At 46.4% G+C, this 25,787-nt stretch overlaps 1 protein-coding gene across 1 annotated transcript in view; it reads right to left on the reverse strand.

Moving 5' to 3' along the window:
- The window catches only part of ARID3A (AT-rich interaction domain 3A), a 51,899-nt gene extending 33,821 nt beyond the window's left edge, over nucleotides 1–18,078 (reverse strand). The window contains exons 1-2 of the mRNA XM_044284277.1: nucleotides 17,729–18,078; nucleotides 15,178–15,421 (exon numbers count right to left, since the gene is read on the reverse strand). Of these exons, the coding sequence (XP_044140212.1) occupies nucleotides 15,178–15,421; nucleotides 17,729–18,078 (594 nt within the window). The remainder of the gene's footprint in view (nucleotides 1–15,177; nucleotides 15,422–17,728) is intronic.
- Between the last annotated feature and the right edge of the window lie 7,709 nt (nucleotides 18,079–25,787).

Raw genomic sequence — 25,787 nt, forward strand, 5'->3', positions numbered from 1 at the left:
TTTTTAAGCAAGTTCCATTCATTTATAGAAGGCCAGGGATGTGTGAAAAAATGCACAATATAGAGCACGCTGCAATTTTTGCTGAACGCAGAGATGAACGGTCAAAAATGATGCTCATGTGCACATACCCAGCGAAACAAAGGGGGTCAGGATCCAGTCTGGATGCCGTTTCAAAACACGCATCTGGATGAAAAACTTGTTGTGTGAAACAGGCCCAACACATGCAGATTTTGGTACAAATACATAAAAACTTGTGCAGAAAATCTGTGCAGGTAGCCTTGGTTCACATCTGCATTTACGCAGGTTGTTCCCAGCTGGAACAGCCTGATCTGCTTAAACAGATGTGAATGCGATATTACTCCGGGAAATCCGTCCGGTCCCATTCACCATCATGGGGACTTACAGCAGTGGCGGATCTGGCAGGCTGTTCCTGGATCTGCTTAAACACAGATGTGAAACAGGAGCCAATCAGTCGAGGAAGCATGGCAACAGACATCAGCAAAATGTACAGTGGAGAAGCACCAAGAAGGAATTTCCCTTCTTTCTTGCCTCTACTAAACCTGGGAAGACACTACACCATTACATTAACAGGCGTTGTCAGGCAAACTGACCAACATAATACCGCTGCATGGTTGCTACAGATGTCTTTATAAACTGCTGCGAGTCATGCTTCAAAACGCTGGCCAAAAAACTGAGTCACCAACAGAGGTAACCTGTGACACTCTTGAAATCAGAGCTCGTGGTTGGTCGTGTAAGAGAATGAGTTATTTCAAGTAATTAAGGTTTATAGAACATGGCTCGAACCCAAACCAAAGACGGGAAACAATCACCAGACGGCGGGCAAGAAGCCAAACCATGATTCCTGGAGAGAACCTGCACATTAACATTCATCTGTGATGCTGGGCTCCGAGAAATTACTGGCAGCTATTAAGTAACACACGCACACACCCAATTCCTTTTAGCAGCATTAGATCAAAACGCATTTTGTCATTTTTTGCAGCAACTTTTGTAAACACAACAGGAATCGCGACAACAAAAAACACCCACTCAACAAATCCTCCATTATACAGGTGAAACTCGGAAGATTGGAATATTGTGCAAAGTTCATTTATTTCAGTAATGCAACTTAAAATGTGAAACTAACATATGAGATAGACTCATTACATGCAAAGCGAGATATTTCAAGCCTTTATATGTTATAATTTGGATGATTCTGGCTTACAGCTTATGAAAACCCCAAATTGTAATATTACATGAAATCAAAAAATAAAATATGTATGTTAAATAGAAAAATGTAGGACCTCTGAAAAGTATAATCATGCATATGTACTCAGTACTTGGTTTGGGCCCCTCAATGCAGCGTGGCATGTATGCCATCAGCCTATGGCACTGCTGAGGTGTTATGGAAGACCGGGATGCTTCAATAGCAGCCTTCAGCTCTTCTGCATTGTTCGTTCTCATGTCTCATCTTTCTCTTGCCAATGCCCCATATATTCTCTATGGGGTTCAGGTCAGTTGAGTTTGCTGGCCAATCAAGGACAGTAATCCCATAGTCATTGAACCAGGTTTTGGTACTTTTGGCAGTGTGGGCAGACAGAGACAATATAAAGGCTCAGGTCCCCTTTGCTCAGGGGGTATGGATTAATTAGCTGACTAGAGTGTGACACTTTAATTTTCTTATTTATAACAAATAAAGGCTTGAAATATCTCGCTTTGCATGTAATGAGTATTGCATATATTCGTTTCACCTGCATTACTGAAATAAACCAACTTTTGCACAATATTAAAATTTTTCGAGTTTCACCTGTACATAGCAAGAATTAATAGACACAAGCACAACACGCGGGGGTGGGGGATCTAGAGAGTCTGTTTATCCTCCCCCTCTCCATTGTACAATAACCTATACAGCACATAAACAGGTTACAGTCCCCAGACGCGCTTCTTTAAACAAACTTTAACGTTCCACCTGGCATTTAGCAGAGACAAAAGAACTGCCCCCACATGTTCGGTGACACCAACTCCTTTTTGCATCTCAGTTACACAAAAAGTCAGACAGGGAGTGAGGCAGGTGCAGCCGGTAGATCTCCTCCCTCCGCAGACATGAAAAAGATCTGTACTCAGGGGGAGCGGGGTAAAAATAACCTCGCCGGGAACATATGTGCACCTGTAACTGCCACAATATGAAGACTTTAGTCTGACGCTCACAGGTTCTTCACATTTAACCCCTTTATTGCTCAATTACTCTGAAATAACATTTACTATATAGCAAGATTGGCATTTGAAAGCCTAACTGAATTTAGTTTTTATAGAATTTCAGTTATTTAAAGGGGTATTCGGGTAGGTACAAGTTAGGATAGAGCATAAATATCAGATCGGTCAGGATCCTAACACTGGGACCACCCCCTGAACACGAGAACGGGAGCCCCGTACCCCCTGCTGCTCCCATGAAATGACCGCAGCGGTGGGTCGCACATGTGCGCAGCTGTTCTATTCATTTTTATGGGAGTTCCAGAGTAGATTAGTAGAGCAGCAGGGGGCAAGAGACCCCCTTCTTGTGATTAGTGGGGGGGGGGGGGGGGTCCCAGCAGTAGGATCCCCACCAATTGTGTGGATAAGTGATAACTTGTACCTACCAGAATACTCCTCTAACTTCTTCTTAGGGCTCTTTCACATCTGCGTTCTTTTCTTCCGGCATAGAGTTCCGTCGTCGGGGCTCTATGCCGGAAGAATCCTGATCAGGATTATCCTAATGCATTCTGAAATGGAGAGAAATCCGTTCAGGATGCATCAGGATGTCTTCAGTTCCGGAACGGAACGATTTTTGGCCGGAGAAAATACCGCAGCATGCTGCGCTTTTTGCTCCGGCCAAAAAAACTGAAGACTTGCCGCAAGGCCGAATCCGGAATTAATGCCCATTGAAAGGCATTGATCCGGATCTAGCCTTAAGCTAAACGTCGTTTCGGCGCATTGCCGGATCCGACGTTTAGCTTTTTTAGAGTGGTTACCATGGCTGCCGGGACGCTAAAGTCCAGGCAGCCATGGTAAAGTGTAGTGGGGAGCGGGGGAGCAGCATACTTACCGTCCGTGCGGCTCCCGGGGCGCTCCAGAGTGACGTCAGGGCGCCCCACGCGCATGGATGACGTGATCGCATGGCACGTCATCCATGCGCATGGGGCGCTCTGATGTCATTCTGGAGCGCCCCGGGAGCCGCACGGATGGTAAGTATACCGCTCCCCGCTCCTACTATGGCAACTACTATGGCGTCCTGGGTGCCATAGTAAAACTGAAAGCATTTTGAAGACGGATCCGTCTTCAAATGCTTTCAGTACACTTGCGTTTTTCCGGATCCGGCGTGTAATTCCGGCAAGTGGCGTTCACGCCGGATCCGGACAACGCAAGTGTAAAAAGAGGCCTTACTGATCTTGCCAATCAGCTGTTTGAGAAGGCAGCAGCACTCGCACTAGTGCCATGGCCTTCTCGCAGGCCAGCGACGTCCTGGCTATTTCACGTGGCCTGGGCGCAGCTCAACCCTTCACTTCAATGCAGATGAGCTGCACCCGGGCCACATGACACTCGTGACATCACTACTGCACCTATGCAGAACGCACTGAGAAAGCTGTGACGCTAGTGCAGATAGATCATCAGTAAGAAAAAAAATATATATATATTATCGAACCCCTTTAAGATTGCTGCACAACACATACATGAATGGACATACTAATATACAATTTGTTAGGAATTAAAGATGTTCTCGAAGACCCCAAACATTTTAGGCAACGGCAGGGATTGTCCACTACCTCTCCAGTGCTGCCTGTATCTGTACATGCACTGGACATCCATTTGCCATCAGCACCTGTTCAGAATAACCACTACCCAGGAGCAGCAAGAAGCAGACACCGCCATCTTGCAGACTGTGGTCAAGGAGAACTACAGGAGAGTAGGTTTACTTCACTTGGGGTGCATTCACCAGACCGTATAAACGGAACTGCATCTGTTCCACAAATTTGCGGAATGGGTGCAGACCCATTCATTTCAATGCGGCAGCAAGAGATGCTGACAGCACACAGTGTGCTGTCCGCATCCGTTGTTCCTTTCCGTGGCCCCGCAAAAAGATAGAGCATGTCCTATTCTTGTCCGCGTACAAGCTTAGGCATTCTCTATATAGCGCTGGCCATATGCGGTCCGCAAATTGCGGAATGCACACGGCCGTTATCAGTGTTTTGCGGATCCGCAATTTGTGGACCACAAAACACTTAATCGTGTGAATTCACCCTAACTGGATAGGGTCTCCATTAGGGTAGCTAGGTGACAATATACAGTCATGTATGCTTGTAGAGGATATATGACAGTACATGGCAAGTTGACCAATTACACAGTAAATTGACCAACCCCTTTAAGCCGAAGCACTGGAAAGGAAGGTGGGCAGACAGGTAAGTAACTCTAGTTTTGTTGCAGATTCCTTCTAGACAAAACTAGTGCAGCAGTCAATAGGGTTCTTCATGTGATGGATCAGTATTCAGTTTTTCTTCTCCTATGACAGAACCAAACGCCTGACAGGTGTAGGGCTGCAGTAAACTATTATTTTAAAAATAGAGTGTTCTAGCGATTATTTTTTACGATTAATAGACTGTTTACTTTTATAAAAACTCAGACCCCCTGCCATCAGTCGCGAACACCCTTTGTTCCCCCCTGTGCGATCAGTTCCCCCCAGTGCCATCAGCTACGTTCTCCCAGTGCCTTCAGCTCTCCCCCACCTGCTTGCCCCCCTCAGTGCCATCAGCTGCCCCTCCGAGCCAAGACCCCAGTGACAGTACTTACCTTTCCTGTAGGGGCGCCGCTCCACAGCTCCTCCATCTTCTTCTCGGCGTCACACAGAGTCAGGTCATAGTGCACGTAAGCGTGCACTGTGACCTGATGATGTGTCAGGAAGAAAGTGCAGCGCGGTGCGGGCCGGCGGGTGACCACGGAGCGGTAAGTAATAGCAAGCGCTTCACTCCTGCTCCATGGTCATAAGACACAAATGAATCCTTGATGCAAAAAAATTTGCATAAAGGATTTTTTGTGTCGAATTACTCAATTCAATCGAGTAATCGTTTCAGCCCTACACAGGTGTTAAAGCTTAAAGATGACTCATTTTTAAAACACAACCATAGTGCAAATATATACTGTAGTACACATTTAAAAGGGGTTGTCTGGGTTCAGAGCGGAACCCCAGACCCATCCCCATTTTCACCCAGGCAGCCCCCCTGACTTGAGCATCGGAGCAGTTCATGCACCAATGCTCTCCTTTCCATAGGGGTGCCAGGCGGAGGCTTCCGCTCAGCAGTGAGCCTGGTGACGTCACCAGACACACTGCTGGGCAGAAGCTTCCGCCCGGCAGTGTGTTACTGTAAATAAAAGAGCCCTTGCCCTGCGAAAGGAGAGCATTGCAGCATGAACATCAGGGGGGCGGCCTGGGTAAAATGATGGGTATGTCCGGGTTCAGCTCTGAACCCGGACAACCTTTTTAATATGTTATTCCACCCCCCGCCCCAAACGGAAATGGACTTGACTGGCAAGAGGTGATGTTAGTTGTTATAAAGCCCTGGCCTAAAGATTTCATATGGCCTAGTAATTATAAACATATATTGGTTTGTCCATAGTGATATGCATTTTCGGCCATGAAAGCAGAATACGGCAAGCTGTGTGCATGGACCAAGTATGACAGAGGTTACATCTCCAAAATACCTCACTAATTACACCATTTTGTTTTGGGGATCTCTCTCATGAAATCAGAGATATAGTATAGGCTCACAGATTTAATTAGGCAATATATTAGAGCAGAAATAGAAACAAGGTAGAAAAAGGATCACCCAGTCTGCCCTTTTTATTATTTATAAATATTAGTGTGTGAATATATATATATATATATTAGATAGATATAGATAACACACACCCTTATTTATAAATATTACTTTTTATCTGTGTGTTTTATTATTTATAAATATTACTGTGTGTGATAGAGATATATATCACACACACCCTTATTGCTGATTTTCCAATCACATCTGCTGGACATTAGTTCCAAGCATCTACCACTCTCGTTAAAGTAATACTTTGACATTATTTCTAATTTCGGATTGTGCCCCCTTCGTTTTGTGCTCAGTTTCTTCCCTTCTGCACCCTATTTAGTCTTTTGACACATTTAAAGCTATCCATCACGTCGCCCCCTTTTTTTTTCTTTAAGACTATATACCGTCATGTACATGCCACACTAGAGGTGATATAAAAGCAGCTAATATCAGCCTTTGCATACATGAAATCACACTACTATCAAGTTGTCAAACGTTGAAGGCAACCTACTTCACATGGCAGATTTAGGCAGTGTGCAGATACAGTGGCCAACGACTACTTGTCTAGACCAACTGCCCTGTGCATGGCTACAGAGGGAGGAGAGAGAAGAAAAATAAGAAAAAGAAAGGTCCTGCTATATTTGCAATGTATCAGTAGGCACAGACACACACCTCCAGCCAGCTACCCCTTATGTGCCCACCCTGCAGTGTCACACCCTACTCCCCCTCCCCCCTCCCCCCTCCCCCCCGCTACAGGAAGTGAGAGAGAAAAACCCACACAGAGAAGCATTATCAGGGGAGGAGAGGGGAAGCAGAGCGATATAAACAAGGATCTAGTCACGCAATACCTGCTGCTAGGCAGACCGACAGCTAGAAAGGAAAAAGCAAAGACTTGACAGAAAGTGAAGACAGCAATCCCTGGTGCACATGGAGGCAGCCTTCAGAAATCACACCGTCTCCTATACAAGTCAGAAACAAAGCGCCTAATAACCTCAAGCCACTAAACCAGCGCAGCGTCCTGCACACTGGAGTTACTGTGACAGACATGTGGCACCAAACTGGTGTGAAGGAAGAGTAGAGGAGTGGCACAAAGCAAACAGCTGCCACCCGAGAGTAGAATGTATATATTCATGATGGGTCTCTCACTGGAAAACCCCTTCAGGCTACCTGCACACAGGTGCGGGGGTTACAAACAGATTTCTCTGCATTTCCGCATGTGGATTTGCACTAATCTCACTCTTCGCAATCGGCACAAAAATAAAATAAATAAAAATATCTGCAGAAACTATGGACATTCTGAAGGTTTCAAAATCTGCAGGGCAGGTTAATTTCCACACGTTAACAATAAGCGAAGTGTGAATAAGATTTGGCAGATCTCATTCACTTTGCCGATACTGTATTAGGGCTCCTTTCAGACGAGAGTGTCGTGTGCGGGAATCGCACTCAGTGTGTGAGCCCGATTCCCAGTTATAGACACTGCTCATCTCTCAGAAACGCACGGCATTATATTGATTTATAATGTTAGTCTCTGTATGACCTTACTCCATACACTCAGAATTAGGGTCCATACACACGTCCGTAGAATGGGTCCAGATCCATTCCGCAACATTGCGGAACGAATCCAGACCCATTCATTCTCTAGTGGGCCGGAAGAGATGCAGACAGCACGCAGTGTGCTGTCCGCATCTCCGGTACGCGGCTCCCGAAAAATCTCGGAAAAAAAAATAATAATAATAATAGAACATGTTCTATTCTTGTCCGCAATTGCGGACAAGAATAGGCAGTTCTATGGGGGTTGCCGGCCGGGTGTATTGCGGATCCGCAATACACTACGGACGTGTGAATGGATGCTTATATTCGCATAATGCTGTCACTATAAGGCCTCATGCACACGACAGTTTTTTTTCACGGTCCGCAAAAACGGGGTCCGTGGGTCCGTGACCGTTTTTTCGTCCGTGGGTCTTCCTTGATTTTTGGAGGATCCACGGACATGAAAAAAATAGTCGTTTTGGTGTCCGCCTGGCCGTGCGGAGCCAAACAGATCCGTCCTGAATTACAATGCAAGTCAATGGGGACGGATCCGTTTGATGTTGACACAATATGGTGCCATTTCAAACGGATCCGTCCCCATTGACTTTCAATGTAAAGTCTGGAGTTCTTTTATACCATCGGATTGGAGTTTTCTCCAATCCGATGGTATATTTTAACTTGAAGCGTCCCCATCACCATGGGAACGCCTCTATGTTAGAATATACTGTCGGCTATGAGCTACTTCGTGAACCTCAGATCCGACAGTATATTCTAACAGAGGCGTTCCCATGGTGATGGGGACGCTTCAGGTTAGAATACACTACAAACTTTGTACAAGACTGCCCCCTGCTGCCTGGCAGCACTCGATCTCTTACAGGGGGATATGATAGCACAATTAACCCCTTCAGGTGCGGCACCTAAAAGGGGTTAATTGTACTATCATATTCCCCTGTAAGAGATCAGGGCTGCCAGGCAGCAGGGGGCAGCCCCCCCCCCTCCCCAGTTTGAATATCGTTGGTGGCACAGTGTGCGCCCACCATCGCCCCCCCCCTCCCTCCCTCTATTGTATTAAATCGTTGGTGGCACAGTGTGCCAACCACCATCGCCCCCCCCCCCCCCCTACCTCTATAGCAGTAACATTGGTGGCAGTGTGCGGTCTCCCATTCCCCCCCCCCCCCCCTCATCATTGGTGGCAGCGGAGTTCCGATCGGAGTCCCAGTTTAATCGCTGGGGCTCCGATCGGTAACCATGGCAACCAGGACGCTACTGCAGCCCTGGTTGCCATGGTTACTTACCAATAGTACAATTGTAGAAGATTCATAGTTACCTGCTTGCTGCTGCGATGTCTGTGAACGGCCGGGAGCTCCTCCTACTGGTAAGTGAAAGGTCTGTGCGGCGCATTGCTAAAGAACTGTCACTTACCAGTAGGAGGAGCTCCCGGCCGTTCACAGACATCGCAGCAGCAAGCAGGTAAGTATGAATCTTCTACTGTTGTACTATTGCTAAGTAACCATGGCAACCAGGGCTGCAGTAGCTTCCTGGTTGCCATGGTTACCGATCGGAGCCCCAGCGATTAAACTGGGACTCCGATCGGAACTCCGCTGCCACCAATGATGGGGGGGGGGGGGGGGGGAAATGGGGGGAGACCGCACACTGCCACCAATGTTACTGCTATAGAGGGAGGGGGGGGGGGCGATGGTGGTTGGCACACTGTGCCACCAACGATTTAATACAATAGAGGGAGGGAGGGAGGGGGGGGGGGGTCGATGGTGGGAGCACACTGTGCCACCAACGATATTCAAACTGGGGAGGGGGGGGGGGGGGGGGGGGTCTGCCCTGATCTCTTACAGGGGGATATGATAGTACAATTAACCCCTTCAGGTGCGGCACCTAAAGGGGTTAATTGTACTATCATATCCCCCTGTAAGAGATCGGGTGGTGCCAGGCAGCAGTCTTGTACAAAGTTTGCAGTGTATTCTAACTAGAAGCGTCCCCATCACCATGGGAACGCTTCTGTGTTAGAATATACTGTCGGAAATGAGTTTTCACGAAGTGAAAACTTAGATCAGAAAAAGCTTTTATGCAAACGGATCTTCGGATCCGTCTGTATGAAAGCAACCTACGGCCACGGACCACGGACACGGATGCCAATCTTGTGTGCATCCGTGTTCTTTCACGGACCCATTGACTTGAATGGGTCCGTGAACCGTTGTCCGTCAAAAAAATAAGACAGGTCATATTTTTTTGAAGGACAGGATACACGGATCACGGCCTCGGCTGCAAAACGGTGCATTTTCCGATTTTTCCACGGACCCATTGAAAGTCAATGGGTCCGCAAAAAAAAAAACCGGAAAACGGCACAACGGCCACGGATGCACACAACGGTCGTGTGCATGAGGCCTAACTCAGTAGATACAGGTCATGCAGACATACAGCATTATAAAATCAGTATACAGCATTGTGTGCTAGTAGCCTAAAACATCTGTCCGTACAGACAATGAGGGACATTTATTAAAGATTTTACGCATCGTGAAAAAGTCACAAATTATGAGCCATAATTTGCCACTTTTTGTGGCAAGAAATGAGGACAGGGATTGGCGAGAGGGGCAGGACCACCGGATTCACTATAACTTTTGCCAGAAACTGCAATAGACTTCATTTTCTAGCGCATGGCAAGGTAATGATGTGCCTAATTTATTAGGAGGCATCTGCCTGGGCCATAATACATTCTACTTGGCGACTGTGTGTGTACATTAAGTAGAGACGTCTAGCCTGGTATTTCACACTACACATTAGGACAACAGCGGCATCTACTAGACCATGGACACAGATCAAGTGCACAGCAGAAGAACATACATTCTAGAAACAGATGGCTGCTTGGTCCCTGTATTTCACATAAAATTAATGTGCAAGTTTCTACATACTAGCATATACACACACAGCTAGCTTATAATACACAATATAAAATACCAGGACAGCGGTATGTACATAGTGGCCCACATTTACTGAAAGTAGGACACTGTAAAATGCTACAGACTTATCAGTGGCCGAAACTGGCCGATAAATCTGGTGCACCTATACAATGTCTAGCCCAAGTTTATACCACTTACTTGTTGACTTTGCTTACTTAACACCCACTGACTACATACATCTGGGTGGTCTGCACATCTCTGTACAGGAGTTGTAAAGGGTCCTTGCAAAGACTGCAGCTGTGGGAGCAGGTCGGCCACCGTCAGTGACCACAGGTCTCCCCCACAGAGAAGACAGGGACATTTTACCATCCCCGATTTCCTCAGTGAACTATAAAACAGTTCTCAATAAAGGCTGTGCATAGAGCCAGATCAGCTCTGCAATATGGCTGTACAGTGATGTACAACCTCTCTATGGGCTGTATTCTCTGTGTAACTGGAGCTGCTATGTCAGACATTAGCAATAAAAAGCAGTAATGTTAAATGTGCCCCAAAGGTTTTATATGACCCCCACACTGCTACCAATAAGGTTACAAAGAGAGGCTGGATTAAAGGGGTTTTCTGAGATTAATACCGATAATCTATACTCTCAATAGGTCATCAGTATCTGATTGGTGGAGGTCCAACACTCAGGACCCCTGCCGATCAGCTGTTTGAGGAGGCAGCGGTGCTCTCAGTAGCGCCACGGCCTTCTCTCCGCTTCCCCTAGGCCAAGTGATGTCACATTCAGTCACGTGGCGTACGCGCAGCTCAGGCCCTGTTCACACAGTGCATTTTCCCAGTGCGGTATCTGGACAGATGCTGATGGAAAAAAATGGCAGGTGTCCACAAACCGTTTAGCGCCATTCAATAAGTGCACTGATTATCCTTTATAACTGAAGGTGTAGAACACAGGAACGTGATTTAAAGATGGACGTTTAATCATACTTCAATAAAGACTGCTTTTATTGCATCAAGCATGGGTTCCAGCCATCTTTATATATTTTTTGTATTCATAGGAATAGTGTTCAGGATGCTGAGCTCAGATCAGTGATTTTTATCTTTACACCCACCACCGTCACTTTCGGTGTGCCAGCAAAATGGACGTGTGATACATACAGTTGACGAGTACTACAGTGAGAATTACTGATCTGAGTTTGTACAACACACATCCATTAGGGTAGTTTATAGATGCTGTCTGAGGTGACAGACTCAGTTTAAAAAAGGATGACTGGTCAATAATGTCACCTAAGACATAATGCTTAATCTGAAGGGTCATCTCTGTACCTGGAGCCTTTAGGCCCCTTTCAGAAGAGCAAGTTCCATGCTCCGAACATGAAGCGCGAGTATGCAGCAGCTCTCGTCCTGACGGGTCACATAGCATTATATTGATTTAGGATGCTATGTAATAACCCTAAGGCCCCTTTCACACGAGCGAGTTTTCCACGCAGGTGCAATGCGTGACGTGAACGCATAGCACCCGCACTGAATCCTGACCCATTCATTTCAATGGGGCTGTGCACATGAGTGTTGTTTTTCACACATCAGTTCTGCGTTGAGTGACAATCGCAGCATGTTCTATATTCTGCGTTTTTTCACGCAGCCCTGGTCCCATAGAAGTGAATGGGGCTGCGTGAAAAACGCATTGCATCCGCAAGCAAGTGCGGGTGCGATGCGTTTTTCACCGATGGTTGCTAAGAGATGTTGTTTGTAAACCTTCAGTTTTTTATCATGCGCATGAAAAACGCATCAAAACGCATTGCACCCGCGCGGAAAAAACTGAACACCTGAATGCAATCGCAGACAAAACTGACTGAACTTGCTTGCAAAATAGTGCGAGTTTCACTGAACGCATCCGGACCTAATCAGTCACGATTGTGTGAAAGGGGCCTTAGAGTTCTGCAATATATGGATAACACTGACAGCAATAGGTCATTACAGAACTGTAAGGGTTACATAGGGTTGTTTCTATACGACAAAGATAATTTTTTTTTATAGTACCGAAACCAAAAGCTGCGTGCATTCCGCATTTTATGAAACGTCTGGCCCATAATCGAACAGTCCTATCCTATTTTTTTTTGGGGGGGGGGGGGGGGGGGGGAAAAATAAATCACGCTTTTTTTTTCCCCCCTTTACGGCGTTCACAGCATTGGCGATATTTTTTATATTATAATAGTTTGGACTTTTCGGACATGGCGATATGAAATATTTTATTTATTGTTCATATATTTTATATGTAAAATTGGGAAAGAGGGTGATTTTTATTTATATTACAGTTTATTTAATAACCATTTCCCCACCTTAGGGGCTAGAACCTGGGATCTTTTAATCCCTTGTCCTATTCACCCTAAGGGACCATATACAAGTTCGCAAAATGGGTCCGTATCCTTTCCGCAATTTTGGAGAACAGGTGCAGACCCATTCATTTTCAATGTGGTGTCCGCATCCGTATTTAAGGATCCGCAAAAAAATATAAATAAAAAAAAAAAAATTTTTTTTTTTTATATAGAACAGGTCCTATTCTTGTCCGCAATTGCGGACAAGAAAAGGCATTTTCTAAGAGCGTCGGCGATGTGCGGTCCGAAAAATGCGGAACACATATTGCCGCTGTCAGTGTTTCGCGGATCCGCAAAACACACACGGACGTTTGAATGGACTCTGATAGAACTCTATTAGGGTGAATAGGATCTTACACCGTCTCTGCTGCCCTGTGCATAGTACACGCAGCAGCAGGGAGATTACCATGGCAGCCAGTGCTTCAGTAGCGTCCTGGCTGCCATGGAAACCGATTGAAGCTCCGCAATTACACTGCTGGGGCTCCGATCAGTAGCTGCCACTGCCCCACCAATGAGGAGGAGGGAAGAGGGGACCCTGGGGCCACTGAAACAAAATGATTTTAATACTGGGGACGGGGAAGGCGCACTGCGTCACCAATGATAATTAACGATTAATATACAAATGCAGGCGGCGGCAGAAACACATTGCCGGCACCCGACCTCTGACAGAGCGCTGCAAACAGCGGCAGTTAACCCCTCAGGTGCGGCAACTGAGGGGTTAATTGCATCGCCCTGTCAGAGGCAGGGTGCCGGCAATGCGTTTCTGCCACCGCCCGCATTTGTAATGTATTAAACGTTAGTCATCATTGGTGGCACAGTAGCCACAGCCCCTCTACTCCTCCGCCCCTCTGCGCTCTCATTCGAGGAAGCGGCAGCAGCAGCACGGGGGGGGGGGAGGGGGTATGACTGCTTCCTTCTCTCCATGCTACTGAGGGAACATGGCGAACGCTGAGAGCAGTGCGATCCATATTCTCTGATACTGGGCTGTCCGGAGTAGTAAGAATAATCCTAAGCTGGCCTTGTTAAACTTCACTTCAATGCAGTAGCACAGCCTAGTATAGATAAAAGACAAATCCCGGTATCGATACCGGGCTAAACGTATCGATTGGGTATTGAAAGTTCAATACCCAAAACAACCCTAGGTTACATCATAAATCAATATAATGCGCTGCGACCCAGTCAGTACTGGGAGGTCAGGACAGGTGCTGCTGCATACTCATGCTGCAAGTCCAGAGCATGGAACTCGCTTGTCTGAAAAGGGCCTTAGACTTGAGCTGACCCTTTAGACAAATGCAATAGAAAATCAAAGTAAAAGTAAATCATGATAAACTCTAAAAAGATTTAACTGAAGGTCCGCAAGTGAATATAACAAACTCAAAGATTATATCCCAAAGACAGGTGACAGGTACACTATAAGGAGAGAGTTCAATGCAGTGAAACAAGTAAAACATTAGGATCGGAGCACCCCAGTTACATTTTTTGTTTTTCTGCTTAATCACAGGAGCAAAAATATTAAAGTTGCAGAATGCTGGATTTGTCCTATGATGAAAACCAACAGACACCAAAACTTAAAATGGGTCCATTGGGTTTTTGTCATGGCATCTGTCACTTATGATGCAGATCATTAATACCATATCGGTGGAGGTCCACTAAACAGGAGTCTCCACCAAGTGTGTAGTGGCCATGCCAGTGTACGGCAGCCCAGCACCCATTCAAGTGCTCTACTGCTTCTGACCAGCTACTGTTTAGTTTCCAGAGCCAGCCGAAAAGAGCAGATGGGTGGGAGTGCCGAGTGTCTGACCTGGATAGGTCATAAATATCTAAATTTACCAGGAGTAACAAAAATGTCCACAACAAAATCAAAGGTTATATACAGTAACGTATTACTCTTTAGGCATTTGTGTTGCTGTATGCATCATCTGAATGTTAGCAATGGCAATCTGCACAACAAAATTAATTGCCAAATACTTAACAGTCTGACCACTGAAGCCAAATTATCCCAGAACATGGGTACCCAGTGGAGAAGTGGCCAACCCATCCATGGTCACATTCCAGTAAGGCTGGGTTCACACCTACGCGCTGTAAAACGCTCAACAAGGAGAAACCAATGATTCCCTATGGGAATGGTTCTCACCTGGGCGTTTTACAGCGCGTACGATCGCGCTGTAAAACGCCCGACGCCCCAAGAAGTACATGAGCTTCTTTGGGGCGTCTTGTCGCGCGTTCCCGTACATAGACTTTCGGGAACGCGCGACAATGGGTGTTCGCTTGTCTCTGTATGCGCGATTGCAAACGCCGGTACAATCGCGCATACAGAGCTCTCCTTTCAGAACGCTCAGGTGTGAACCCAGCGTAAGACCAAAATATATAGCTCAGCAGTCATTTACAATGGTTGTAAAGCTGAGAGCACAGACAAAAAAAAAAACAGGCTCTCAAGCCTCAAATTTCTCTCTCCTCCACAGTACCCAAAATGCAAATTATGGTACATTTTTTATTGATTATTTTGAAACACTTTTTTATTGCTTTACACACCTGTTTGAACTGCTCTTCATACGTCCAATCCCCATGGTCCTGAACTGGAGGATGTGCATTTTGTGGCAGTCCTGGACGTTCTACTCCACCGGATGGGCGAGATGGTAAGGTCTGTTGAGCAGGGTGCTTAGGTGGCAAGCTTGCCCCTTTAACCGGCCTGCCAGTTTCACCCACGTCAAGTCCCTCCTCCATATCATCATAATCATCTTCCTCCTCAAAATCATCTTCATCCCATTTCCCCTTCCTAGGGAGGTGAACAAAGTTAAAACATTTGGTTTGAATCACTCCAACAGTTGCCCTCTTACATCAACCCTGCATGAGGAGTAGACAGATATAGCCGTATAAACATAATCATATACGGTACTTCCACCAAAGCAAACTACAGTCAAAGTTAATCCAATAAGATAAACCATGTATAACTTGGCACAGCTAGCAAGAACAAAGATGCTGCCACTTCAAAACAGTTTGTCTGAGGTTTCTAACCACCCCGACTGACTGCCAACTTATGTAGGCCTGCTGCCAGCTTCTGGCACACACTGTATCTCTAGGTCATCCAAGGGACAGCACACATTACTACTTCTCTGTACGACACAGGCAATTACATTTGGTAATTAGATTAGTATGTAATGATTTCCTCTACCCAAAAAAAAAACAACTTAAACGGATTCTGTCCATGAGATTTTACCCCTATAACCTAAACATATGCCCATGTCCGGAGAAATAAGAATAATCCTAAACTGGCCTTATTAAACTTCACTATGGCTCTATTTGATAAAAAATAAAATAAAAATGGTTTTTATAAGCTGTCCCTCACTCACTTAAGGTGCCCAAGGGGAGGTCCATTAATACAGGGTGCCCGGCCGCTCCCCTCGCCGTCCAGTACTGATTTTTGGGCAAATAGAGCCAGAGTGAAGTTTAACAAGGCCAGCTTAGGATTATTCTTACTACTCCGGACATGAGCATATGTTTAGGCTATAGGGGTAAAATCTCATGACAGAATCCCTTTAAGGCACATTTATACGGGGGGCACACACATTCGTATGAATGCTCACCCAAAAAGTGAGCAAAATGCTGGGTGATTCGATTGTTTAAGTGGCACAGAAAATTGTTGTCAGCTCACTGTCCTGTGTTATTTGGATAGAGATGTCCCAACTCTTCCCTGATGACAGGGCAAAGGAGGGCTGATCCTTTGTACTTGCAGGAGATAAGATGCTGCCAGCGGTCTCGAACCCATGCACTTTTGGATAAGCCTTGCGTGCACTTGTAGACTAGTGATCTAAGATGTATGGCCACCTTAAAAATATATAACGATATTCACTCTTCACATATACAGACACTAGATACGGAAAGTCATTTTTATTGGATCAACACTTCAAAGGGTTTTCAGACTAGAGTACCTGATTGTGGGGGTCCAACACCTGGGGACCCCCACCGATCAGCTGTTTGAGCAGACAGCAATGATCCTGTAAGTGCTGTGGCCCTCTCCCAGCTCCCCAAGCACAGCGCCATACATTGTATAGCAGCTCAGCCCACTTCAATGGGGCTGAGCCTAGGCCATGTGACCAACGAAGGTGACATCACATGACCTAGGGAAAGCGTCAAAAATGCCGCACTCCCAACAATCAGATACTGATCGTATTAGGCCTCTTGCACACAAACTTTTTTTTATTCCGTTTACGTTCCGTTTTTTTGTGTTCTGTATACGGAACCATTAATTCCAATGGATCCAAAGGGAGAAAATAAATAAACGGAAGGTATGCCTGCCGTTTCCATATTTCCGTTCAAAGATAGAACATGTCCTATTATTGTCCGCATAACGGACAACGATAGTACTGTTCCATTAGGGGCCAGCTGTTCCGCAAAAAACAGACGTCATCCGTGTTTTTTTTGCGGATCCGTTTTTTTGCAGACTGCAAAATACTGAAAAAGCCATACGGTCGTGTGCAAGAGGCCTTAAAGAATCGGAAAACCACATTATACCCTGCTCGTTTCTAGGGGATATGACCATACTTGCACACTACAGGAAAAAGAGCCAGGAAGGTGGGAGGGCGCATAGGCATGCATGTGCACCAGCCCTCGTCCACCTTGTATCTGCTGGATTACTTGGTGGTCATAACCTATGGATACAAGCAGTGTATAATGTGATGACAAAATGAAATCAAGCCAGCAAGAGACAATATGGACAATCACAATACATTAGAAAGTGGCTTGTATTAATTTTCTCTCCATAATAAATGCTATTTACTAAAGCGAGACAACCTCTTTATAACATAAAACTGTACTAAACAGATCTAAAAAATGGCTAACTGGCATAAAAGGATTTTTTTTTTCTACCAGTGACTATTTATTGCAGTTAAATTTCTGCCTGGTTAACCATTCTGCATTACATGAATAACCCTGACCCTTAGACAGAAGGTAAAGTGTGCAAACAAAGTAAGGAACTGCCGAAAAACAGACTGATTGCAAATAAAAGTTGTAAAGCCTCCCACACAAGCATGGGGTGTAGAGGGACAATGCAAAAAAAGGAATCCTGTAATATATACACACTCACAGTTCATCCTCCTCTGAGCCCATGTCCTGGTATTGCTCATTTTCCCTATCCCTCTCTCTTTCATCCTCTGATGCCATGCTGTCCCCATCGTCGTCATCTTCATCTGAAGCTGCTGGACTTGGCTGTTGACTTAGGCCAGCAGCTGCAGCCCTCATGGCGGCAAGAGCTGCTGCCTGTGCCCGCTGCATTTTTAAGGTCTCTGGTTCAGCATCTTCAGTACCATTAGTAGGATAACCCCTATCTGGTGGAGCACCCACCGAATCCTGCTGAAGCTGCCTTGCTTCCAGTTCCTGCTGCAGCCGCGCCCGCTGCTGGCGCTGAAGCGTCTCCATCACCGCCTGCAGCTTCATTGCGCGGTGAGGCGGGCGAGGCGGGCCACGTGCTGCCTCCTCCACCTTCTGAATGTACTGAGAACTAGCAAACAAAGATCTGTGAGGTTCCAGCAGCGAAAAGGTTCAAGTAGTAAGATGGCGATACAGTCTCAGCTTGGGTAAACTGGGCCTTTCTGCATGGCAATGGATCTATGCCTTCTTTATAATGTGCCAGTTCGAAGACTCTGTTGCGTCAAGTTAGATCGGTGGCAAACCATGTGATTGCAGCAAGAACTCTATCAGTGGAGGAGGGGAAAAAAAAAAAAACACACAACGTTAAAGGGTGATATAATGTGAACAAGTATTACATCACTATCACCAGTTACACAAAGCATACATAACTATACAAGCCAGTTCACAGAGTGCACACACACAATTCACAGCAGACACTGGGACTCGCACCTCCACAAAGTTTTTGTCCGGACTACAAATTAAATTACTAGAAAACATGACTGCTTGCAAAATGCCTGTGGCACACGCTTGTGTGGCTGGACCTACCTTCCAAGTTGTAATACCACACATACAGAAGTGTACAGGGCTTTACCGTACCTCCATATGCCTATGATTCGATAGGTAGGAATTTGTGGATTTTGTAAAAAAATAAAATGGCAGTTCAGAAGCATCATATGTCAGCGCCTATGGCTCCATAACACAAGACTACATGGACACCACACACATTTAATAGTTGTCCGGCCAACAGCTTCACTCTCTCCCGACTCCCCCCATACACATACACCTTTGGTTCATCAGAACATCTTTGTGTAGTCAATGCCAGACACCTCTGGCGGTGGTTTATCTCCCAGGAGGCGAGAGAATATTTTTTGGCCGATTCTTTTCACACCAGACATCATCTGGTCAAGGGAAAGTTGGGAGCTCCTCACGCAAAATAGATAGACCGCCAGACAAACCTATCGAGAACTGAAGGTTAAGCCAACAATAAGCTAAAGATACGTTCACAGTAGAGTTATGAAAATAGCCTGCCGGGGTGCACCATATGCGGCATTGGCAGACCTGGCCGTTGGTCCCCCTGGACTATAATGGGAATGGATGATGATCTGACATAAATGGCGGCTTTTGGCCAGACAGATACATTTGCACGCAGTGATTTTTGGTCTGGCCAACAACCAGCATTTATGCCAGAACAGGCATAAAAGGTGAAGCGACCCTACAGTAATGTGAGGGCACCGGACAGAATCAAAACATCACCCCAGGTAAAATAAGGATATTGCATTTTCTGGTAACATGGCATAACTTCACTAAGTTGTGTTTGGGATGGATCAAAGAACATAGATATGGCTACTTGACAGGTGTGGCACCATGCCCATGTGAGTGCTGGGGATGCATGGTGTAACGTGTCCAGCATCAGGCATTCCATCCTATGTGGCTCGGGATCTATGGACATATTTTAAAGGGTTAGGAGAAGCTGGATCTGCTGTGACCAACCAATTGCTACTTCACCATCATGTCTGGGAAACAAGCCCTTTACTAAATATCCAAGGACAAAGTGGCAAGGTAAAGGATAATGAATAGAAAGCACAAACTATACGCAAGAGCAACTCCACACACATTAAAGTATATAAAAACATGCTGAACAAGACAGTACAGGATAATGGCGACCACACACACTGAAATCTGCCAGATCATCAGGATCGCTGAATGACTGGGGAGATAAGCAACCCGATACCCTCCACAACTGAGCAAGTCCCACTAACCGGCTGCTACCTCACTGCCACTCCAGGCAATACAAGGGGCCCCACCAGTTTTTCTATTTGGCTTCTAGAAGCTTTTAGTGAAACAACTTTTAATCTTAATAGGCAACATTTTGAATTTAGACCACTTCTATCAGTTTCACTGGACAGTATAGTCTTTCCAAACAGTAAAAGGAAAGTTGTGGCGTGTAAAATGATTGTGCTTAGACCTCTTTCACACTACTTTTTTTCCGTTTGCGGGCAGTTTTTCGCGTTCTGTATACGGAACCATTCATTTCAATGGTTCCACAAAAAAAACGAAATGTACTCCGTATGCATTCCGTTTCCGTTGAAAGATAGAACATGTCCCATTATTGCCCGCAAATCACATTCCGTGGCTCCATTCAAGTCAATGGGTGGGCAAAAACCACGGAACACATACGGAATGTACTCCGTATGTCTTCCGTATCCGTTCCATTTTTGCTGAACCATCCATTTAAAATGTTATGCCCAGCCCAATTTTTTCGATGTAATTACTGTATACTGTATATGCCTTACGGAAAAACAGAACAGCGGATCAGTGAAAAACAGACTGCAAAATACTGAAAAAGCCATACGGTCATGAGAAAGAGGCCTTATACCAATATTAAACATGCATAGAAAATCCCACACATGGCAAAAAACTGTTCTAGAAACTCAAAAAGATCCCATCATAAGGAATATCAATACAAAGGCCTGAGTTCTCGAAAACTGGAGGAAATTAAAGGGGAAAACAAACTCCCCTCCCCCATCCTGTTAGGAGTGGGCTCAATGCATTTCCTACAAAAAAGGTGACATAACTCTACAGCGTAAAATGCCTGCAGCATGTGCTCTATGTCACCGCTAGCTCCTGTGCCAAATAGAGGTTAAATATTAGTCACTATCAAAGCACAAGGTCTAGCTGGTAGAACAGAAAAAGTCCACCTCGGTAACAAGTCCACATCCTCCCCCTTTCTCAAAATAGAGCAGCAAGCAACATGTATCAAGTCATACTTCACTCCGCACCACCACCAAAAAGACATAAAAGAACAAAAAGCCATATACACCTAACGGCTCCACTGACCAGCAGAGTAGATCCAGGCACTAAGTGGATGCACAGAAGAGGGATCACACACTGGGTGTTCAGAGATTACACAAATACACCAACTGGAGACAGGGTGGGAGGCCTTGGGGGGAGAATTAATGGAGGGAGGGGCTGTACACCTCCCCCATGGACATTAGCTCTTAATTATCTAAGCAGATAGACTGGATTAACTGAGTGTGTGCCACAGTAGTGAGCATGATAGAAGAGGGCAGGGCAGGAGGCCAAGCAGAGCTTTCTATATGTTCTGGAGAACAATAAACCAGAACATAATAATCACTGTACAAAGTAGAAACCAGATAAGGCCAAAGTGAACCAGCTCGAGGAACTTACTCCTCAGAGGACCCTGGCTTGAGTTCTCACTTCTTGCTTTACCCATTTATTAAGGGACTTAAAAAAAACGTCACAAGAGTGTGAAGTCGGAGAAGTATTTGAGAAGCCCCTCTGCCTCCTCCCCATGAAAGGTCTTGTTTCCAGGAATACTTGTAAACAGCCAGCATGGTATATCTTGCCCGAGGCCAACTCGTCATTGTTCTGTGAGACAAATGGATCCAGACAAGTAGACGTTCAATGGTTAATACAGCAGCTGGAATCCCCCCAGCTACTGGATGTTTCCAAGGAGGAGGGGAGGGGACACTTCCCAAAGTGTGCCTGTACACAGGGTCAGTGCTCCAATCTGGCACAAAGGGAGGTTTGTTTTGGACACGAGGCTCAATCAATGGAAGACATTCAAGTCTCAGACACTAGAGAAGTCGCCCTTGGAGTGCACTTCTGTGCAGGGCTTGTTAAGGCTACCTTCACACTGGCGGTTTGGTTTTCTGTTTGTGGGATCCGTTCCGGGCTCTCACAAGCGGTCCAAAACTGATCAGTTTGCATTCTAAATGGAAAAGGATCCGCTCAGAATACATCAGTTTGGCTCCGATCAGTCTCCATTCCTCTCAGGAGGCGGACACCAAAACGCTGCTTGCAGCGACACCTGACACACAATGTAAGTCAATGGGGACGGATCCGTTTTCTATAACACAATCTGACACAATAGAAAACAGATCCATCCTCCATTGACTTTCAGTGGTGTTAAAGACAGCTCTGTCTTGGCTATGTTAAAGATAATACAAACGGATCCGTTCTGAACAGATGCAGACGGTCGTATTATCTAAACGGATCCGTCCATGGCGCGAGTGTAAAAGTAGCCTAACACAAGCCACAATAACCATAGAAAACATGCAGCTCAGAAGGCCAGGTATCCTAGAGATCATAGTAAGCCTACAGAGATCAAGAAGATCTGGTTAAGGCCTCTTGCACACGAAAGTTTGTTTTTCCCCGGTTCCGTTTTTTTTTTGCGTTCCATATACGGAACCATTCATTTCATGGTTCTGAAAAAAAAAAAAAAAAGGTAGAACATGTCCTATTATTGTCGTCCGCATACCGGACAAGGATAGGACTGTTCTATCAGGGGCCAGCTGTTCCGTTCCGCAAAAAACTGAATGCACACGGTCGTCATCTGTATTTTTTTTGGCGGACTGCAAAATACTGGGGGAAAAAAAAAAAAAAAAAAAAAAAAAAAAAAGCCATACGGTCGTGTGCAAGAAGCCTAAGGCTTTGATTAATGCTTGAAGACCACACCTTTTGGAGTGCCAGTAGGAACATCACAGTTTCCTACAAGCCCACAACTGGTGACCAGGGAGGTCCCAGGTTCAGAAGATTACTTTCTGCATGAAAAATTAAAATTCCCCGCACTTCCTCTACAAATATCTCACAGTCAGCTGTGCTCCTGGCAAGGCTCCCATTACAAATACTTCTGTGTACAGAAAGAAATACGACATGTCAATATACACAGATAGGCCTGGGGTGGGGGCGCCAGGAGAAAGCCTGGCATCTAGGCCATGATGACAGTGACACCCTAGCCTATCACAGCCATGTTTTTAGTATTAGTTTCTATCATTAGGCCTCATGCACACAACCATGTCCGTTTCACAGTCTGCAAATTGTGGATCTGCAAAATACGGACGCCGTCCGTGTACCGCCTGCCTCTTTTTGCGGACGCACAAAGCGCACAGATGATCTGTGCGTCTTGTCCTATACTTGGCCGCACAACGAGGACCATGGACGCTTTAAAGTCCGGAAAAAAAAGCGACAAGGGCGGCATCTGTATTTGGCGGACATGTACCCTAACTTGCATCATGGGCAGTTGGCTATAACCATGTAGCTGATAAACCACAAGCAAACATGGGCACCAAGCTGTAGCCGCCACACAGTCACTGGGCAATGTTGGCACCATTTGTCAAGTTGAGGAGTTAATAGGCCTACACAGCAAAGGCCTTCTGAATGGCTCTGAGCACCTGGGCCACAGGAGGTGCCCGCACAGCTGCCCTGGTGGCACGTAGGATACTGCTGGGGTTTTTACATGGGGCAGCAGATACCCGGGTACTAGTACCAGCCGAACAGTGTACAGTCAGACCCCAAACCTACCCTACGACCTGTCACCGCTCAGCGACAACTCCCGTCACCCCAAATAAACACCTGCACCCACCAACTAGGTCCTCTCCCAGCCTTCAGCCCTCACCACGTCATTCCTGCCATCACTCCCTCCCCCCAGCCCCATCCCACACCCCAGAAGGCCCACTTATTTCACCCCCTCAGATAAGAGGGGCAGCCAGCAGTTCACCTCCCCGCCACTGGCCAGAGCCTTGAGCACCCCGCTGTACCCCACTCTTACCCCCACTGTCTCCGCTGCTTTTTCTCGGAGGAGAAACTTGGGATCTGAGCGAAAGGCGGAGCAACCACGCGAGGGGGGTACCTGATTGGCCACAATCCAGGGAGAGTCGGCAAACTTCCAACCTCGTAATACTAGAGAGTAGGGGAGGTCTAACCTTTAAAGGGAGCGTCTGCCAGCGTCAGGAGATAGGGACAGTCTGTAAATAAACATCCTTTGTAGTCAGCGGAGGAGTTTAAAAAAAAAAAAAAAAAAGTTCAACTGATTAAGGGTAGGTGAACAAATTACCGCCGCGCCGCCTTTAGAGTGTATTGTATACAGTGCTATTATACGCAGCAGACTTAAGGGATAGTCTGACAACTGTTGACCCGTATGAGAAAGTACCTAGATGATTTGTTTCTTGTGCCTATTACTGCAGGTGCAATTATGGGCCAGCTGCCAAGTATTGAGAAATGTTGCAAATACAGGGAATAATTATATGTATTTATTTTCAGCATACACGCAGAAATTTTATTTTGGCAGCTGTCCAGTCACAGGGGCGGACTGGGAACCTGAAGTGGTCCTGGAAAATAAAAACCTAACAGTGGCCCGGTGTGGCAACGCGTAAACCTAACAGTGGCCCGGTGTGGCAACGCGTAAACCTAACAGTGGCCCGGTGTGGCAACGCGTAAACCTAACAGTGGCCCGATGTGGCAACGCGTAAACCTAACAGTGGCCCGGTGTGGCAACGCGTAAACCTAACAGTGGCCCGGTGTGGCAACGCGTAAACCTAACAGTGGCCCGGTGTGGCAACGCGTAAACCTAACAGTGGCCCGGTGTGGCAACGCGTAAACCTAACAGTGGCCCGATGTGGCAACGCGTGGCAAAACACAAGTAGGCGGGGTCATCAGTACCATAGCGCTAAATACTGTCCCACCAGAGTCATATATCACAGTGTATATATTATACCAGTGCAATATACCATATATTGCCGAAAAGCTGTCCTTCTGTGGTGGCCATCTTCTGTTCTCCTCCTCCAGTTGTCTCTGATGAAAGGGGTTGTCTCATCACAGACAATAGGGGATATGTCCCCATTGTTTTATCTCCTAAACGGAGCCCCGAAAGGTGTGGAGGGCGCACTGTGCATGCGTCGCCACCCTCCATTCATTTCTGTGGGGCCGCCGAAAATACAGAGCACTGGCTATTTCAGTTGGGCCCATAGAAGTGAATTGCAGAGGTGGCTGGTCATGCATGGTGCGCTCCCATTCACTTCTTTGAGAAGAGCACTTGGTGGTGGCTGGACCGGAGTCTTCCAGCCACCACTTTGCCCGCTACGTTCTCAATATAGGTGCGGGTTCCAGCAGTGGACCACACCTGTCAGACAATGGGGGTATATCAGGGCGTAGCTAAAAGCTCATGGGCCCTGGTGTAAGAGTTCAGCTTGGGCCCCCGTCCCTCAGTGCTTGTTGGCAACGGGCAGGGGAGCACATAGGCTTCCTGCTGCCTGAGGCAAACATTGAAAGGGCACCCCTTCATGCCAAATTCTTAACCTAACCCCTTTCCTCCAGCCAGAGGTGTAACTTGACCAGTATGCACTTTCTATAATGTCAGTGTCTTATGTGGCACAAGGGTCTTTGGGCCCCGTCAGGCTCCTGGGCCCGGTAGCGACTGCCACATCTGCACCCCCTATAGCTACGCCCCTGGGGTATATCCTAGCGATATGCCAGCATTGTCTCAGATGAGAATACCCCTTTGATGTAAAAGATGAAAATACTCTTTCTAACAAAGCTAGAACCAGCCCTGTACCTCACATGGATCCAGAGATTTCCCCATTCATTGATCTGCTAGATTTAAATCAAGCTAACAGCTCAGGGGGCGTGTCTTCTCTGCTGCAGCTAAGGGGGCATGTCCATGCTCTCCCCATCACAGCTCAGGAGTTGTGTCCATGCTCTCCCTATCACAGCTCAGGGGGCGTGTCTTCTCTGCTGCAGCTAAGGGGGCATGTCCATGCTCTCCCCATCACAGCTCAGGAGTTGTGTTCATGCTCTCCGTATCACAGCTCAGGGGGCGTGTCTTCTCTGCTGCAGCTAAGGGGGCGTGTCCATGCTCTCCCCATCACAGCTCAGGAGTTGTGTCCATGCTCTCCCTATCACAGCTCAGGGGGCGTGTCTTCTCTGCTGCAGCTAAG

The sequence above is a fragment of the Bufo gargarizans genome, chromosome 1 (assembly GCF_014858855.1).
Source record: "Bufo gargarizans isolate SCDJY-AF-19 chromosome 1, ASM1485885v1, whole genome shotgun sequence".
NCBI classification, from domain to species: Eukaryota; Metazoa; Chordata; class Amphibia; order Anura; family Bufonidae; genus Bufo; species Bufo gargarizans.